Below are 18,088 nucleotides of genomic sequence, written 5' to 3'. Positions count from 1 at the left end.
TGTATCCTTCAATGGCACTTAGATTTTAAATATTTTAAAGAGGTTGGAGATGTATGACTATCCATGTTTTTTTCCAATCTATTTCCATATTGTTTCTTCAGGCCTTTCTCCAACTTTATCCTGAAAGATAAAATTATGTTATTTTCAGCATGGATTATGGGTCGCAACACTAAGAGCAGAGGTCAATGTGAGAGGGGAGAATATGCACTTTGATGTGTCTTGGCATGTGGGTAGAGAACCTGTGGAATAAATGTGAGGGAAATTCATTGCTGCTGGTTCCTGTGAAGACAGATAATAGTAGCTATTTTTCTATTAATCTGTATCAACATCAATATTATTAGCATTAGTAATGTAGCTATTCTCGATTTCCCAGGACATTACTGATTGTTGACAATTGTAAGAAAATGGAACCTCCTGTAGCAGTGACTGGAACTAAGACAGTTCGGGTTCAATGTGATTTATTAGTCCAAAATATAGATCACAGTATACATGTACACTGGGTACCGCAAGGCAAAACTGATACCCAGACCTTATGGAAAAGTCAGCTTTTATGAGGTGAACCTCTGTCCAACTCCACCTTCCAAAGTGACCACCCCACCCACCAAACTCACCCCTCCCAACAGAGATAGACTGTCTCCTTACTCGTCCTTATCAATAGCTTTTGATATGCTATTGATACAAGACTGGTAATCAAACTGTGCCCTTATCAACCTTCTGTTCCCATTGATACCAGGGACCCCACCTTTGCTCAGCCATCTGTGTTTACCTTCTGTGAATTAGGGCAATCCCCTAGAACATTTGGGGAGTCGACTTTAAACTGTGGAATTTTATCATGGTGGGATTTGCCCAGCTTCAGCAATTGCATTTTTCCTTACACAATGTTGCTTGGTTTATAGTAGTACACTTGCATTTAGTTACAAGGCAGCTCTCTTATCTCTCTCTCTCTCCATCTTTTTTCCTCATTCCTCTCAGGCTGCTTGTCCAGGGGAGCTGAGCTCATACACACTTTCGCTGCCCCCCCCCCTTCCTGGGGGGTGAATCCCTTCCTAATTGATAGGGTATTTCTGTTTATGAAAGGACTATTTCCACACAATTTCATGACTTTAGGTTCTAAACTATGTCTCATTCAATTATTTATTTATTTTACATTGTTTTACCTTCAGTAACTTCCTTATTTCCCCTCATATACCATTCAATCACTATCAAAACTCCAGTGCTGAAAGTGTCAGCACATTGCTTTCACACATATCAAACTCACTTTTTCCAGCTTCCCAAGCCTTATTAACTCTTAAACCTCTCGTCAATGTCCTCAAACCTTCATCAACATCGCTCAGACCCTCTTCAAACATCGCTCTGTATCCTAACAGCTGTTCTTTCTCCTTTTCCTAATTTCTTACTAGACGATTCAAGTTATATTTGATCAATTTGTATCATTACTATTTATACACATATTTCGCTCCATTATTTGAGTTAATGAATTAAGATATTTACCTAACAAAATATCTTTAGAAAATAAGCATTTTAATTGATTTCAGTAATGATTCCCAGATACCTCAGGAAAATACATTTTTCAAAAAATGTGTCCAGTCAATGATTTCCCCAACGAAGAGTTTGCGTGGGCACTAAGACCTGCATATGTCTTTATTGTGTCAACTTCCTCCTGTTGAAGTCCAATCTACACCGGTACAGGTTCAGAAGAACTGTTCCCAAAGCCAGATTGAACTGATCAATAGTTCATTTCTTACCTACTCATTGTATTTAGGGATCTATTTCTAAGGATTTCAAAATCTCTTCATTGTGGAACTCATAGCTACCAAATGACCACATTTTTAATTTCCTGGAGTATCTGGTTATCTATGTATTCATATCTTCACCACATTTTACTGTTTCCTCAGATTCCCATTTCAAAAATTAGCTCTAATTCAATTTTCAACATTTTATTTTTTATTTCTGGTTTGTAAAACTCATTCTAATAGTATTTTTTTCCTCCTTTAAATTATTCAATATTAATTTAGCTCACTTATTCAATGTTTGTAATTTTATATTTCTATAGTATCCTTTAAAATTCTTACCCTTTGACTAATTCACTCATCATAGATCCAAGATTTAATTTTAACTTTTATTTCAGGTTTTTTATTTTAGGCACCAGTAACAAAATATTTTTTGAAAATTTGACTATAATATGTCACTATACTGTTTACATTCTCCTGCCTGGATTTTACATCAGGCTGTCTGGGCTGGACCAGAGTGATGCTCATGGGGATTTCAGCCTTTCATTTTCCTTTAATATGACTTTAAACAAACAAATTCTTGTCCTTCTGGGTCTTAGAGGACACCATGACTATTAATTTACTTGTGTTATTATTATTAATTAATTAATTTAGTGTATATTTTGTATATTTGTGTATAATAGAATATATTATTTATTTCTTATTTTTGATGCCTTATACACTCTGTATACAGTTAAATGTTTTGATCCTCGTTAATCTGTTGTTAAAACATCAATAACTGCATAATTTTAAATATAACTGAAATTATTGGTTACTTCCCTTCTCAGTCTTATTCTGGACTATGCACAATATTAAAAATACAATACATACAAAACAGACATTTACCTTGCATAACCTTCAGACTATATATGTACATAAACACACAAAGCACATACACATTGAAATCCAAAGATAATTCAAATATTAGATTAGTGGCATGTTTTGTTGACCCTGCAGTGTCTCAAACAGCCCTTATCATTTATTTATGTACAATGTTATTATTATTTAAAATAAGATGTAAAATAATCTCTTTCAATTATTTCACTACTTTGGTGTTTTTTTGATCCATTATGATCAATTTCTTCTCTATATTCTTAGTATTCAGACAAAGAATTATAGAAACGTTGTCGTTTTTTTATCTTGTTTTTACCTGGGGGTCCAGTCAGGATCCCACTCTGTCTATACCATTTTAAGTTTAACATTTAAAAACTTGTAGGAATTCACATACAGACACGTATTGTAATGCCATTATGCCAATCCTATCATTGTCAACGATGGGGCTATATCGTTGGACTTTATTGTACCTCATTGTATTGTACCTGCCACTAACTGCCCTAGCGTAAAAGGATTTTCTTGCGTAACATAGTGCTTACAATTGCAATGCCGCTCAGTTCCCTTGGCCTCTCCCCCCTGCAGATATGTCTTACCTGGAGTTCACCTTACTGTGAACCTCCGCTGTACAGTCAACCTTTCTATTTGTTTTGCCTCTACTTTTCCACAGGTTCACTTGAAATTACAATCAAACAATCCTGAGATCAAATCTAAATATTACAGGGTGGTAGATTTAAAGATACTCACCCTTGTATTGGTCCAGGAGTGGAAGCAAGATCAGATCCTCGTTCGTGACGCCAAGTGTTGAACCCGTCTCGGAAATAACTGGAAAAGTCGTCGAGATAAAGCAAATAGAACTTTAATCAAGTTGGCTTGGAAGCACCACGTCAGGAACTCCTTCAGTGAGAACTTAATGTTTACAAACATGAGTGCAGCTTTATAGGAAAATGACGTAGGATTTTGTGGCCATTCATCCAATCAAAGGCTTCAAAAGATGCAAGCTCTGCAAAGTTTGTAGGCTGCCCTTCCCAAAGGAGGAGGCCATCATGGAGGCAGATGTCTGGTCCTGTTACAGCATACAAACTGTACGATCTTGTGGTTTTCTTAACAACGAGGTAACATCTATAGCTTTGAGAGGAGAAACAGGAAATCCACAAACGGACAAACCCATGGGAGATACATTTGTGGGCCATTTCTCTTATCATACAAAAACAGAAGTCAAAGTGGAAAGGAGAATGTCCAGAGGATATGCCCTAAACAACTGCCTGTTGCTAGCTTGAGCAATCTACTTTGCTCAGTCTGCATATTATTATCAAAATATAAAACATAATACAGTTTATATAAAACATTAATAACGGCTCTACGGTGTGTATAGGTGTGTGTATATATGTGTGTTCATTTATGTGTGTGAATTGCTTCAAAAACTGGGCATTAACTGTCATACACAACCTTATTACCAGAAGTCTTTGTTTAGCCTGAGAAGCATCTGATTTTCAAAGTTCTTGGAATCCACACGTGCCCTCTTTGGCGTAAAAATCTGTCCTGCGGTGCTGAACAGTCACTCACAGGCAGCATAGGTTGACACAATTCGCAGCACATTCGCCAGGAATCCTTTTTGACGGCGACAATATCGAACATCTCCCTCATATATGGCCATGGGTGATCGGGAATGTCTCTATTCTCAGTCATGTCGACATCGCTAACTCCCTGTGTCTCATCCATACCATTAGCCATTCTTCTTGTTGCCTTCTGCCTTGCTCCATGGTAGCTTCGTAGACTAGCCTATGTGGTGTGTGATAGCCAGGAAATGAAAAAAGGCGCGCAATGACAAGAAAGAATATTGATCATGCCTCCGAATACAGATTAAAACTAAAGTAACGAGCCTGGTTTGAAAATGTAAGAAGTAGAAAGTACAGATATTTGTGTAAAAAATGTAAGAAGTGAAAGTAAAAAGTTGTCAGAAAAATAAATAGTGAAGTAAAGTACTGATACCAGAACAATCTACTTAAGTACAGTAACGAAGTATTTGTACTTCGTTACTTCCCATCTCTGGTTATATACTGAAGTGTGCAGAATCGCTGGCTCTATACAGTAGAGCTGAAAGGCTGAACTTAAGACGTGTACTGTGCCAGCTACACCCGAAAAAACAGACATACTCGGTCAGGCGCTTAATATTAATAATTTGAGCTATTTCCCCCTTAATGAAAAACATAGCTTTTACAAGCTGGAATTATAAATAACATTTACATCGGTAATCAATGTGACAACCAAATGAAACATCAAGTAAGCAACTAAATAAGGTTTAGAAGGTAACTACGAGTTTAAAAGCTGCAGCAGTTTTAAGCTGCTTATAAAGCTTGTTTTTCTTTCCTTGTTCGTTTGATTCTGTTTTATAACAAGTACACAGTGAGGGATTATTTCAGCTGTAGAGAAATCGTGAAGAAAAGCAACAGAAAAGAAAGTGAAACTTAAAAAATAGGTTTAAATGTGATTTACAAGAAACATGAATAAACGTTTTATAAAATAGATACATGAAAATGAACAGTGGTACAAGAGCAATGCCGTTGCTGGATCTGTAGTGGTGGGTTATTGCTGTCAAAGGAAAGTAATTTCAAACAGATCCCAATGAGTGCATGACTTCCTGTTTAATGTTACTGATGCAACATGGGGGCACGCATTTTTCCTCTTCTCTCTCAGTGAAATCGTGACTTATGGTGACATGTTATATACTGAACAATGCAGCATCGCTGGCTCTATACAGTAGAGTTGAAAGGGTGAACATAAGAAGTTTCCTGGGTCAGGCGGTATAGTAAACACGAATTGCTGCTTTTTGCAGCTTAGTGATATACTTTGCTTTTCCAGCTGTAAATATATATTACCCACACATCAGAAATCAACGAGACAACCAAATGAAACACCAGGTATGCAACTAAATGAGCTTGACAAGGTGACTGCAAATTGAGGAGCTGCAGCAATTTTAAGCTACTTTAATGTTTGTTTGTGTTCTAAACTGCACAAAACGAAACTTAGAGAATCAAGTGTTTACTAATATATTATGATACTAGAGGTATTGATGTTATTACTAACGAAATTAAAATTGATATATTTAAATCAAATCAGTGCAGTTGGTTTATTGAGATAGTAACTGGCTTGTGCGTTCAAATATTTGACCACAAGAGGGGGAACTTGACCATGAATACTCTACTTACCAAACCCTTTAACAAAAAATGTTGTCAACATGTGTCTTCATCTGATTAATAATTTTATGAGTCTGAAACCATACATTTCTCGACTGCAAATACCTAGAAGCCTCAACAGTGGCATGCAACTTCTAGTTATTATTATTATTATTATTATTATTATTATTATTATTATTATTTAATAATAATAATAATAATAATAATAATAATCCTACATTTAAATCCTACATGTATTGACTCTAGGTGTGAAGTTAACTGGGGTAGAGTTATGGAAAAGAAAAAGAAAAGCAGTTCTCTTATTTGTAAAGGTGACATTTGAGATCAAATACAGCAATCAATAACCATTAGGTTATCTGTCTCAATTAAATGTATACATCACATACTAACAATAAAATACACTGAATAACAGCCTTATCTAACGTAATGACCATAATCATTTTTTTCTTCTACAATCTTCCACAATGCACGTCTCACTCGTTTGCAACTAATAACGTATAAAGTTGAGGTTTAGTACCTTAAAAACGGGTTAAAACAGATTGTGCAGTCGAAGTGTTAATGCTAAAGTTTAATGTCCGATTTGGTATTGAAGCAATGTTGAGGTAAGTAAGGAACAGTGGCACAACTGTCCTGCAACACCTTCCTGTAACAGTGAGCGCCTTGTTAAGGATCCCAATGGCCAGGAGGTCATGTGACTGGGTGTCTGCTCCACAGCCCGGTCCCGGAGCTCAGCCGCACATTTGTTGCGTGGGCTCCTGCTAACACGTCGAGATGAATAAGCCGGGCGAGGAAAGCCATTGAAACATATCATTTATTCTATTTATGTATTTATTACCACATACGTGTCAATCATAACTTGCGACTCCAGTACTTTATCCCGTGTTGGCTGCTTTACTTCACAGCGAACAGTCAGAATGAGCAGTTTTGGTTTCGTGCTGGTGCACTCATCGCTACAATGTAAAAGCCACTTGGCATCTAACGGACATGGACACGTTTGCGCCGGTTACATCTGAGAGGAAGTGGGTGTCCGCCGGTACAAAGAAGCAGCTGCGTGTGTGCGTGGAAGCGGAGACAATGCGGGATGCTGCGGGGCGCGCACTGGGCTACTCGCGGAGAGGTTAAGTGTTTCAGCTGCTCTGCACAGACACAGTAAGTAGCTATTGTGCAACTTTTTCCATGTCTTCCAGATCCTCTGAGATGTGCAGAGTAATAGTAGTGCGGGGTGGCTTGTAGGTGTGTAGTAGATTGTAATGCCATCATAGAGGAGTTCTGTTCTACCGCAAACCCCGGGACAGGGGCAGTAAAGGGTAGCCCAGTCATTCAGGCGTTATGCATTGCATTATTCAGCACTGATCCAGTGATATATAATAGAAACCTTTTACACAAAGTTGAGTTGAGTATGGTAGCAAGCCAGGTTTAAAATATATGTCAGGGAAAGAAAGATACGACAAGGTTATTGTTCATGTAAAATCTGATGAATCCTTTAAAGTGTTCTGCCTGGTAGATTAAACTATGTAGTTCGTCGTTCCTGGTTACATACAATGTATAAACTGGTCATGCTTCATTTACCTTTTGGAGCCAGTATTCTGTCTTTATTAAGGAATTACTCTTGTGATTAAATATCACTTACAAATGCACTATTGAGCTGTCTTATCTGCATAGCCTACAGAAACGTGAATGCCCAATTTCACGTTTCTTTACATTTACTCCCAGTATAATCGCGTCATGAATTCAACTCTGTGTGTGTGCATGTAGTAGCTGATGTTTGTCATGTAATATCACTGATTCTCACTAGGGAAATAATGGGTCTAGTTTTATTTCATAATTACAATAACTTGGCATTGGTACAGTCAAGTGTTAAGTTATATTAGGTCCCCTATTCTGTAGGCCTAATATTAATTATAATAATTATATGTATTTAGTAAGTGATTTAAAGAAAATCTTGCTTTATTTGAAACCAATAACATAATAATATTTAAAAAGTCTTAGCAGTTTATCAGGATTGTACCAAAACAGTAAATGTAATTGTTAAATATGAGAACATATATTGCAGATTGACCTGCAATATATATGAAATGCAGTTTCCAAAGCACAGTTAAAGGTTTTGTCTGGAATTGGTTCCTTTGTGGTATTTGCTTGTGTATAAGGTCTGCAGCTTTAGCTTTGTCAACCGTCCTCCCCCCACGCACAACCACAGTCACTTCCGTTACTTCAAACAGATGAGACTTGCAATGTGGGGGTCCATCAATGCAAATATTATATGTGCATTTTTTAACTGTCGATGTAATTAAGTCTGTTGTGTGCAAGTATAGACAAAATCTGTAGATTTCAACCCAATGTGTTTTGTATGTGTCTTTCTGTTATGTAGTGATGGGTACAAACTGTTATATGGAAGTGAATTTGAATACTTTGTTTCCCTTGATTTATGTGAAAAGAGTTTCCTGATTTTACTTTTGGAGGGGAAGTAAGAGGCAAGAAGAAATGACGTAATGAAACAATCACTCATCAAAATAACTATTTCCATTAGCTTAACTATATATAATTACGGAATAAATAAGGTAGCAGATACTATAGATAGTGATTTGAAAACATGGAATGACTGCAGAATTTAAGATATGTTAGGTAATATGTTAGGTAATAAGATATGTTAGATAATTTTATATTATGTAGCGTGATACACAAATACCGTTTGTTGGAAGACACTGAATATCAGTTATGATCTTGTGAAAACTAAAACAAAAGACAAGTTGGAGTTGATCAGTGCCACTTTGCTTGCATCCTTACTAAACCAGTGCTGTTTTCCTTACTAATCCAATTGTCCAATGTTCTATTTAATGTTAACATTATTTGTAACAAAATGATCAGCAATTCCTGCTTGAAGAGATCATCAAATGTCAAATGCTTCAGTGATTATTGAATTTGCAAAATCTCTGTCCCAGCACTGGTGTAGCCATGTTGACAGAAACAGAATAATATGCCTGGATAATTAGTTATATGCACTTCTATACAGTTACTCAGTGACTACCACAAGTCAGCAGATATGTCTTCTGCACAATGTATATGTTTTTGCAGTTTCTACCAATACTTCCTGTTTTGCAGACTTGAATTGCCTATTGCTTGCAGACTGTAACACAGATAGACTTGCTTAGTATCACAAAGCCCAAGATGCAGCCTGAGAATATTTCTTACTACTAACACCCAACTAAAAGACCTTTAATATCCAAACATTGTCAGTATGAAGTGTGACAAATAAGTGAATCAATACATAAATTAAGACATTACCAATATGGAATAAAAAACAACAACTAGTTATTTAAATTATCTAATCATCTTGGATAAATAAGAAGTAGCCTGTTGTGGTACTTATACACTTCAAATCCCAAGCTGACTTTCTTCTTTGAGAATAAACTTTTCAGACAATGCTGTAATTCAGTTATTTTTTAAAGTTCTGCATTTCCATCTCATGTCCTCTCATGTACTTTTTTGCATCTGGAATCGTGTGTGGTTCTTTTTTTAGGAAATGCCTCCACTCTCTACTCATAACTAGACATCTCCATGAGAAGATATTTTTCACATGGCGAACATTCAAGATTTCTCGGGCTGACGTAGATGACCAGTCATCGACTCTGCCTCAAACGATAACCAGCAGGCAAGCTTAGAAGATGTGACAGTGTCAAGTGCTACAGTGCTGAGGCTGTAAACTGCAAAATCAATTACAGTCTGAGAGTTCTTTGTGGCCGTATAGTGCAGTGGCATATCACTAGGTGAAAGATTGCACAGGCAGAGTTTAGTGCAGAAGTTAAATTATTCAGCACAATTCTATCTATGCAGACAACATACAAAATATACTCTCAGTCATGGTGAATCATTCTACAAGTTTTTTTTAAATATATTCTCCAATTTAACAAAGTTTGAATTTAAAATAGGACACTTTATGCTCAGCAGGGTGATAACTGTACCGTGGCTGTGATGGGGATCAGCACTCGCTTAATATTCACCCATTGAATACTAATCCATTTTGACGATGAGTACACAATGCAAACAATCTAATTATGTCTCTTATTCAGACATGTGAAATTGATTATTTCTCATATCTCAGCTATGTTATTGTTGGCTTTAGCCAGATGTTCACATGGGTCTGAGGACAATTGGTTTAAGCTGCTGGGGCAAGATGGGTAGAAGCCAACTCAGGGACTCAGTTCACCGCACACTAGTAACTCTCTGTGCCCTCTTGGGTGACTGGGTTCAGGCTTTTAGCAGTTTCAGCTATATCAAATCCTTCAGTTGGTATAATAGCTAGGGTAGGGGCACTCTGGGCTTGCAGTGCGAAAAACAGTGGGTGTCTTTGACAAAGTGGGTTTAGGACTCATGCTTAGACTCATCCATGCTCACGAAATGACTTTCGTTTATTTAGTCTGGCATTTCCAAAAATATGTGCCAAGTAAACCATGTATAGCCATGTATTTAAGGACTGTAACAGTGGACAGTGAAATGTATTGAGATTGTTAATAGAAACAGTAATTTTTTTGCTTCCTGGATACATATAATATATTAAAACAACAACATAACACAGTAGGGTTTTAAATTAATATTAATAATATTTTATATAGTATACTATAACTGCAATTTCAGGATGTAATGAATGGTTTTTGGGAGGACTACTCTGTATTTCATAACCCTCAATTAACATTGACAGTAATGTGCTTCTACTTGTCTAAGTGGTCCTTCTGAAAATGACTCCAAACCAGCTTGTTCATCCATCCCAACAGGGTCGAAATTCCACAAACCCAAATACTTGGAAACGGTTTCCACTTCATCCCAAGTACAACAGTGTCTGGACCAGCTGTTTGTCCCATATTCCTTTTTATATTTTATATTTCCCTTTCAGTTTAAATTTTTTTAAGGAGAAGAAACTGCTTTATCTGAATTGTATATAAAATTGTACACAGAAGGATTTTTAAATATGTATTTGCATTCAAACGTCAGGTTTTCATCATGGCACAGCGATGCAATGAAGAGTTTAACAACTGGTTTTATTAAAATACTCTTATCACGTGGTATAATTTTTCATGTTTCTACAAGTAGAGACCACTCTTTGTGTTTAAACATCTGTTTATAAGTAGTCAACTGGAAATTTCCTTTGGCAAATGCTGCTTTAATAGATTTCAGTAAAAGCTTCACACTGATAATCAGTTACCAGGCTGGCATGACTTTTCTCTGGCTTGAAGGAACTTAAATGCAGACTCATTGTCTGACCATGAAAATGCCTCTGTTAGAGACACTCATTCTGTTGGATGTGAAGGCATGAAGAAAAGGTGGTAAGATGCAAGTAGTGTGTGTGTGTGTAATTGGTCTGAGCTTTTATGAGCTCAGCAGTTGATAACTGGACCACTGCTTTGTCTGACTCATACAAATATAATGCTTGTACTGTTCTGACCAGTGTAGCCTCTGTTAAATACTTTAAGGGTTTGTTCATTTGTTAAGGATGTTCTTCCACATCCCCTAAAGATGGCAGATCTTTGCAGAACACAGAAATAAATAAATACACTTGAAAGTTGGTCTGTTTGTGAGATTTGATAAACATAAAAAATATAACTAGCTATCTTACCATTTTTTTATTAATATCTAGTCTTTTTGTTATAATCTCTCAGTTTGTGCATTCGTTTTCTCCGATGCTTTAGTGCAATAGGAAAATGTGAGACTGCATTAGCAGAAATGACTCGGACATCTGAATTATGGCAGTTTGTATATATTTGGAGCATATGGTTAGTGCATAAAGATGAAATACAGCTGGAATAGCAATATATGAATTCAGTTTTATGTCTGTATATATATATATATATATATATATATATATATATATACATATGTTTACCAGAGAAATCCTGTAATTTACTCACCAAATGAGTGTGCAAGTAGGAACTTGCCCAAATTCTTAAAACAGTTTCTGTTATTCTGCTAAAGCATTAAGTATTAAGATGAATGCCAAGAACAGAGATTTAACAGAATCTGTATTTCTGTATGTGGGCATATTTCTTGCATTCTTCTGAATAATTTGGCATCAAGTCAAACGTATTACATTTAATGCAGGGATATTTTAAAATGCTACCTTAAAATGCCTTCAAGTCTGAACAGCAATATCCAGCATTAAGATAAAAGAGACAATAGGTAACAATAGGTTCTGTTTCTTGTGAAGTGGGAGCCTTATTCTTGGACTTGAGTCTCTTATTAGAGAGCATGTATCTCATAAATGAGGAAATTATTAAAAATAAGTTGTACTGATTAAACATTAATAAAATAATAAGAATTCTTTTCAGCACTGTTTTTGCTGGAATTTGTATTTTTGTTTTGAAAAAGAAACTACAGTACTCTTCAATGTATCCTTATAATATCCTTTTAAGTAAATATAATAACTTAATTGTGAATGTTTTCACTTTTCATATTTATGTCCATGTCCTACACTGGTGCTGACCCAGCAAATGAGAATGTAATTAATTATAGATAATAAAACAGACAGATTTACATGGAAAACTTTGTTAATTTGTATGTTTCCTGACTCTTAAGTCTGTTTTAATGAAGAATTGCATCAGTTGTCCTGCATACAATAATGAAATGCATCTTTAACAGACTTGAATTTCCTGGTTGAAAATTGGCATGTCACAATATTATTTTAATCAGCAGGGAGAGGTTTCATGTTTGGACATTGAAAATGACCACATGTACTGGGCCTTGATCTCAGCCCACACTGCAGAATTGAAATGATAGTAATCATAATTTGAAACTACACAGATGATTTCATGATGAATGAATGGATGTTAGGCTCTTTCATAATGGGGACATCATTGTGAAAAATAAACAGGACTGAACTAGGCAGGGAGGCCGTTTAATGTAATGAACATAATCCAAATAATGTAGATAAATTAAAGGATTCACGTTATATAACCATCCATTTAGGCTTGTAAAGCTTTTCGCCCTTTTTCAAAGACAAAATTACTGTGTTCCTTGGGATTTGTATACTTTAATTTAAATTAATTTGTTTTGGGAAATTATTTAGGTCTACTTTCCAAATAAAGCAGATATAGTTTGTAGATTTTATGGTTATCTGCCATGAATAGTCATTTGAAAGTAAAATATTGTGTAGGTGCTTAGTCTGTCAGTTTTATATATATATATATATATATATATATATATATATATATATATATATATATATATATCTTACAGTGCAATAACATTGGAAACCGACTTCTAAACCATTGTCAGAACTGCATTCAACTTTGTTGGTGGCCCTTTACATGTTTGTTGAAGTTTTCCTTTAACGCTTCAGGATCAGAGTTACTTGCCTGAGGAAGGTAGATTGTAATCTAAAGAAAATGTTGAAAGATATGATTGAATAATTTCCCTTTAATCAAAGTGAAGTTTTGTTAACAAAAACCTGATCTGTACTTTAATTTGGAGACTGTCTCCTAAAGTAAGTATTTGTAATGTTATGATTATAATTCTGGAGTTCAAAATGAAAGAAGAAGAAAAAAACAAAACTAACCTTGGGAAATACAGTTTGTTCTAGAACAGTGGTTCTCATCCCTGGTCCCGGGGGATCCACTGTCCTGCTTGTGTTTGTGCCAGATACGCTCTCAATTACTTAAATTAACCCTTAACCGATTTTAATTATTGTAAACAGTTGGGGAAATACTAATATATAAGACACTTCAATTTTCAATGCTTTTGTAAGTGAAACAGTTTAATACTAATTAAAATTAGTATTATCATTAAATCTTAAGTATATTAATTAATAGTAAGCAAATTATTAGTTTAATTATTAATTAAGAAGCTCAGAGCTTCATTGACCAGGTTTGATAAATGCTGTTCTAGAGCAATGTTCCCAAGACTGCTGCGGCCCTCAATCGTACCCCAAGTTTCAGTTCGCACCATTATTGCTGCACACTATGTGTAGAACATTAGTTTGTATTTTCTCCTGTGTTTTATATGCAATGGAAAGCAGTACATTTTGCAAAATCAATTACAAAATGTTGGCTGGGTCACAAAACCTGCACTGGTTTATGTGCAATAAAACACATACAGAAGCAAGCACAGAGGACAAAAGAACTGTATTGGACAGTGCACATGAACGGTTCTGCCTTTTGTTCACTTCCCAACAAAATATAAGCTGCACCTGCAGGTGGAGCATGAATGCTGGTATTAATAAAGTCCTTAGAGACTTGTAGCCAAAACGTTCCAAGTAACGGGGGTCAAATCCAGTGAGCCTTTAACCAGACACATTTCCAAAGTATTAACACAAGCATTTCATATTACAGATCGAATCATCTCAGTGAGGAGATGTTGGCTTTTGTGATGACAGCAAGAGCTCTCTGAAGACTGAAGAGGACGCTGGGAAAATTGGTCGGATTGATCAAGAATCTTCAGAGATATATTAATGCACATCTACATCCAAGAATGAGGAACAAATACACCATATTCCTAGTCTTTATAGTGGCACTTGTCATCATTGAAAAAGAAAATAACATTATATCAAGGTAAGTGTTATACTAAAATTCTTTTCTTCATATTATTCCCAGTATATTGTATTACTTTATTTTATGAGTAATGTGTTAAATATTTGTATTTGATGGTTTGAGATTGAACCATTTTGGTGGAGAATCAATTGAACAGAATACACCTGTACCTGCCTAAAAGAAGATTCATGTAATCTAGAGTTACTATATATTTTCCCTCATGCTCTTTAATCACATTGAGTTTCATTTAACAGTGAACAAAACAATTCCTGATCACTTCTCCTTACTATTTGCAATGGGTCTTGTAATCAGTGAAGATGGATTTTGGTTATGAAGTTTAGAATAAAGCACATGTGATGTAGTGCATAACTGCTTCAAATGTGGTTATGTGGTGTCTGGTTTTATCTTGATGCTATGTTTTTGATAAAAACCTAACCAACTTTAAAAAAGTACTGCATTATAAAATATTTTTGCATATTTCTATAGACATTGTTTGATTGCATTGTTGTTTATTTTATTTTTATTTCTTAAGTTTACTTAAATCTGTACAAGTGCCCTTAACAAATGTGGATACTGAAGGATGTTTTGAGTGGCTAATCCAGCGAGAACACTACTAGACTACAGGGTGTATCCCATAATCTTCAAGAGCTGGTCTTGAGTCCAGCTTATGCCATTTGCAATGTGAATACTAGAGGGTGGCTTTTACAATATATGTATTGTTTGCTTTGTCAATTCCCTCCTTCAGCAGCACTGAATTCTAAGTGGTGAATGCAGTTCAGCAACAAGAAAAAAGCTGATGCAATTCTCTGTACACTGAAGTACTGTATGATTTAAAGATCACTTATTGCATCTTAATATATACATCTGTATATATTTATGTAGTTTCTTCTCTGGTTCATAACACTGATATTTGTGTTTTGTAGGGTTTCTGACAAGTTAACACCAAAACAGACTCCCCAGACGCCACTGGAGCCCAATGCTTCTGTCCCTGTTTTCCTGAAACAAAATGGATCCTATTCTTCACTCAGCGAGTTGGACTCTGCATTTTTGCACTTTAAGAAACGGCTAGAAAACTATACCCAGCTAATACAGCATTCCCAGGGTAATTATCTCCCTGGCAGAAGGAAACACATCCTCCTGTTGGCTACAACAAGGACAGGGTCCTCTTTTGTGGGTGAGTTTTTTAACCAACAAGGCAATAATATGTTTTACCTTTTTGAGCCTCTGTGGCATGTGGAGAAGATCCTTACACTCAAAACGGGGGGAACCAATGCGACTGCATCAGCAAAAGCCTACCGCGATGTACTCCAGCAGCTGTTCCTCTGTGATTTTCAGTTACTTGAAAACTTCATCACCCCCTCTCCTCAAGACCACATCACTCCATCTCTGTTCAGGAGGGAATCGAGCAGTTCCCTGTGTGAGGATCCCGTTTGCACTCCGTTTGTAAAGAAGGTCTTTGAGAGGTATCACTGTAAGACCAGGCGCTGTGGGCCTTTGAACTTGACCCTCGCCTCAGAGTCATGCCATCAGAAAGAGCACAGGGCAATTAAAACGGTGCGGGTCCGGCAGCTGGAGACGCTGAGGCCACTGACTGAAGATCCTCGTCTGGATGTAAAGTTTATCCAGTTGGTGCGTGACCCCAGGGCTGTCTTGGCTTCGAGGATGGTGGCTTTCTCTGCCAAGTACAAGAACTGGAAAAAATGGGCGATGGATAGGGAGGTGCCAATTGATGATGAAGAGGTGAAAAAATTGAAAGGAAACTGTGAGAATATCCGCATGTCGGCAGAAGTTGGCCTGAAGCAGCCACCCTGGTTGAGGCGTCGATACATGCTTGTACGCTACGAGGATATAGCTAGATATCCAATGCAGAAAGCGGCGGAAATGTACAGATTTACAGGTATCCCATTCACTCCACAAGTGAAAGAATGGATTCTGAAAAATACTCAAGCTTCCCAGGATGCCAGCGGTGTTTATTCCACACAGAAGAATTCCTCAGAACAAGTGGAAAAATGGAGGTTCGGTATACCTCTCAATTTGGCACAGGTTGTCCAGCAGGTCTGTGGCCCTGCTATGAAGTTATTTGGGTATAAGTTTGTTTATGACCAACAGACACTTACAGACAAATCTATCAGTTTGCTTGAAGAAAAGACATTTCACTTCACATAATTCCCTATAAATCAATCAATTTGTACAAATTCAAAGCAGATTACACAGAGGGAATTATTTAATGTATGTACATGTATAGCATGTACAAAGCATGAACAAAAATCCAGGGTATCAGTGTTTTTTTGTGTGAATCATAGATCTCTCAAAATACATTCAAAGTTGCAGGGATTATGGTGTGTGGTGTAGATCCAAAGACCAATCAAAGCACTGCATTCCTGCTCTGCCTCTTCATGCTTTTACCTTTTTCTGTATTTAAGTTCTATCATTATTGTTTGGGAATTAAAATAGAAGCTTGATGTAGTGTATAAAGATAATTCCTCTAGAAAACAAAAGTGTACATTAGAGGAAAAGATCACTGAGAATTGGTGATTTTGAATTATGGCTGTGCCTTTGGGGCAGTATTACTGCACCCTTTCATTTTGCTACCTGCCACAACCTTTTAGTAAATTGTTAGAGGAGCCTGATCAAGTTTCAGGCGAAAATAATGAAAAAGGTTTGGACCTAAAAAAATCTAAAAAAAAAAACCTCCATGAGATTCACATGTAAGCAATTTATATTGCTCACAGCAAGATAAATAAAAGCTGAATTAGTGAAGCTGCTTTTAAGACCAAAGATAAAACTTGAATTACATGTCTTAATCAATTGTGCAAGTGAATAGCACAATGCATATTTGCGCCATGTGTTTATAATGTACATACATTTAAAATGAAAAATTGTAAATTAAACCTTCAGAAACCTCAGTGGCAACTGGATGTTGCTGTCATCTGAATCTGGTTGGCTAAGAATGGTAGTTTATTTTTCTAACTTATTCGTTAATGTATATGTATTTTATTAGTGTTTTATAGTTTTGGGGGAAAAGTGCTTTCAAGCTGAAGCGTATCACTACAGTAACAGTCATATTTTACTACTCCACACAAGTTATCCATACTTTCTCTTCTCTACTAAAATCAGACTGTACAGTGGTGAAAACGTGTGCATTATTTGTTATTTGCAAACAGAAAAGCCAGACAATGTTTCCCGTGGTATTGTAAATGCAGTAGGCTGCAGCAGGCTTGCAGAACTGCTCAAGGTTTATCTTGATTTACCATCTGTTGGGCAGATGCCAAAGAAGAAACATTTGACTTTGGATTTTCATAAATGAAGGTCATTATTTATGCCTTTTTAAGTCTGTAGTTTATGTGAAGATGAGAGCTTTCTATATATTTAAATTACATATGTATGTATGTATGTATGTATGTGTATATATATATATATATATACATGTATGTATGTGTATATATATATATATATATATATGTATTACACACACATACATATATAGTGTTGGGAAGGTTAATCTGTTATAAAATACAAATTACCTTGTTTATACAAGAATCTGTAACCTAATCTGATATAATACCCCAATTACTAACGTAATCAGATGGAAATCATGTTCCTGAAGCTTTACGTAATTATTCAAATGCAAACAAAGTACAATTATAATGTTATGAATGCAACAAAAGGCTGGGCTTCTTTGCTGCCACAGAGCTGAACGTTCTTCCTCAAAATCACTGCAGGATGCTGATGTCATCATTAGTTTATTTATATTTTTATATGTCGATAAATCTTGCAC

At 36.0% G+C, this 18,088-nt stretch overlaps 1 protein-coding gene across 1 annotated transcript; it reads left to right on the top strand.

Annotated features, from left to right (window-relative positions):
• Positions 1–6,523: 6,523 nt before the first annotated feature.
• On the top strand, positions 6,524–17,706 carry chst3a (carbohydrate (chondroitin 6) sulfotransferase 3a). The gene is made up of 3 exons (XM_066692904.1): positions 6,524–6,946; positions 14,113–14,331; positions 15,234–17,706. The coding sequence occupies exons 2-3, from the start codon at positions 14,252–14,254 to the stop codon at positions 16,474–16,476; spliced, it is 1,323 nt and encodes a 440-aa protein (XP_066549001.1). The 5' UTR covers positions 6,524–6,946; positions 14,113–14,251; the 3' UTR covers positions 16,477–17,706.
• Positions 17,707–18,088: the final 382 nt, after the last annotated feature.

The sequence above is a fragment of the Amia ocellicauda genome, chromosome 20 (genome assembly GCF_036373705.1).
Source record: "Amia ocellicauda isolate fAmiCal2 chromosome 20, fAmiCal2.hap1, whole genome shotgun sequence".
Taxonomy (NCBI): Eukaryota; Metazoa; Chordata; class Actinopteri; order Amiiformes; family Amiidae; genus Amia; species Amia ocellicauda.
This window is presented reverse-complemented; position numbering and strand designations above follow the sequence as displayed.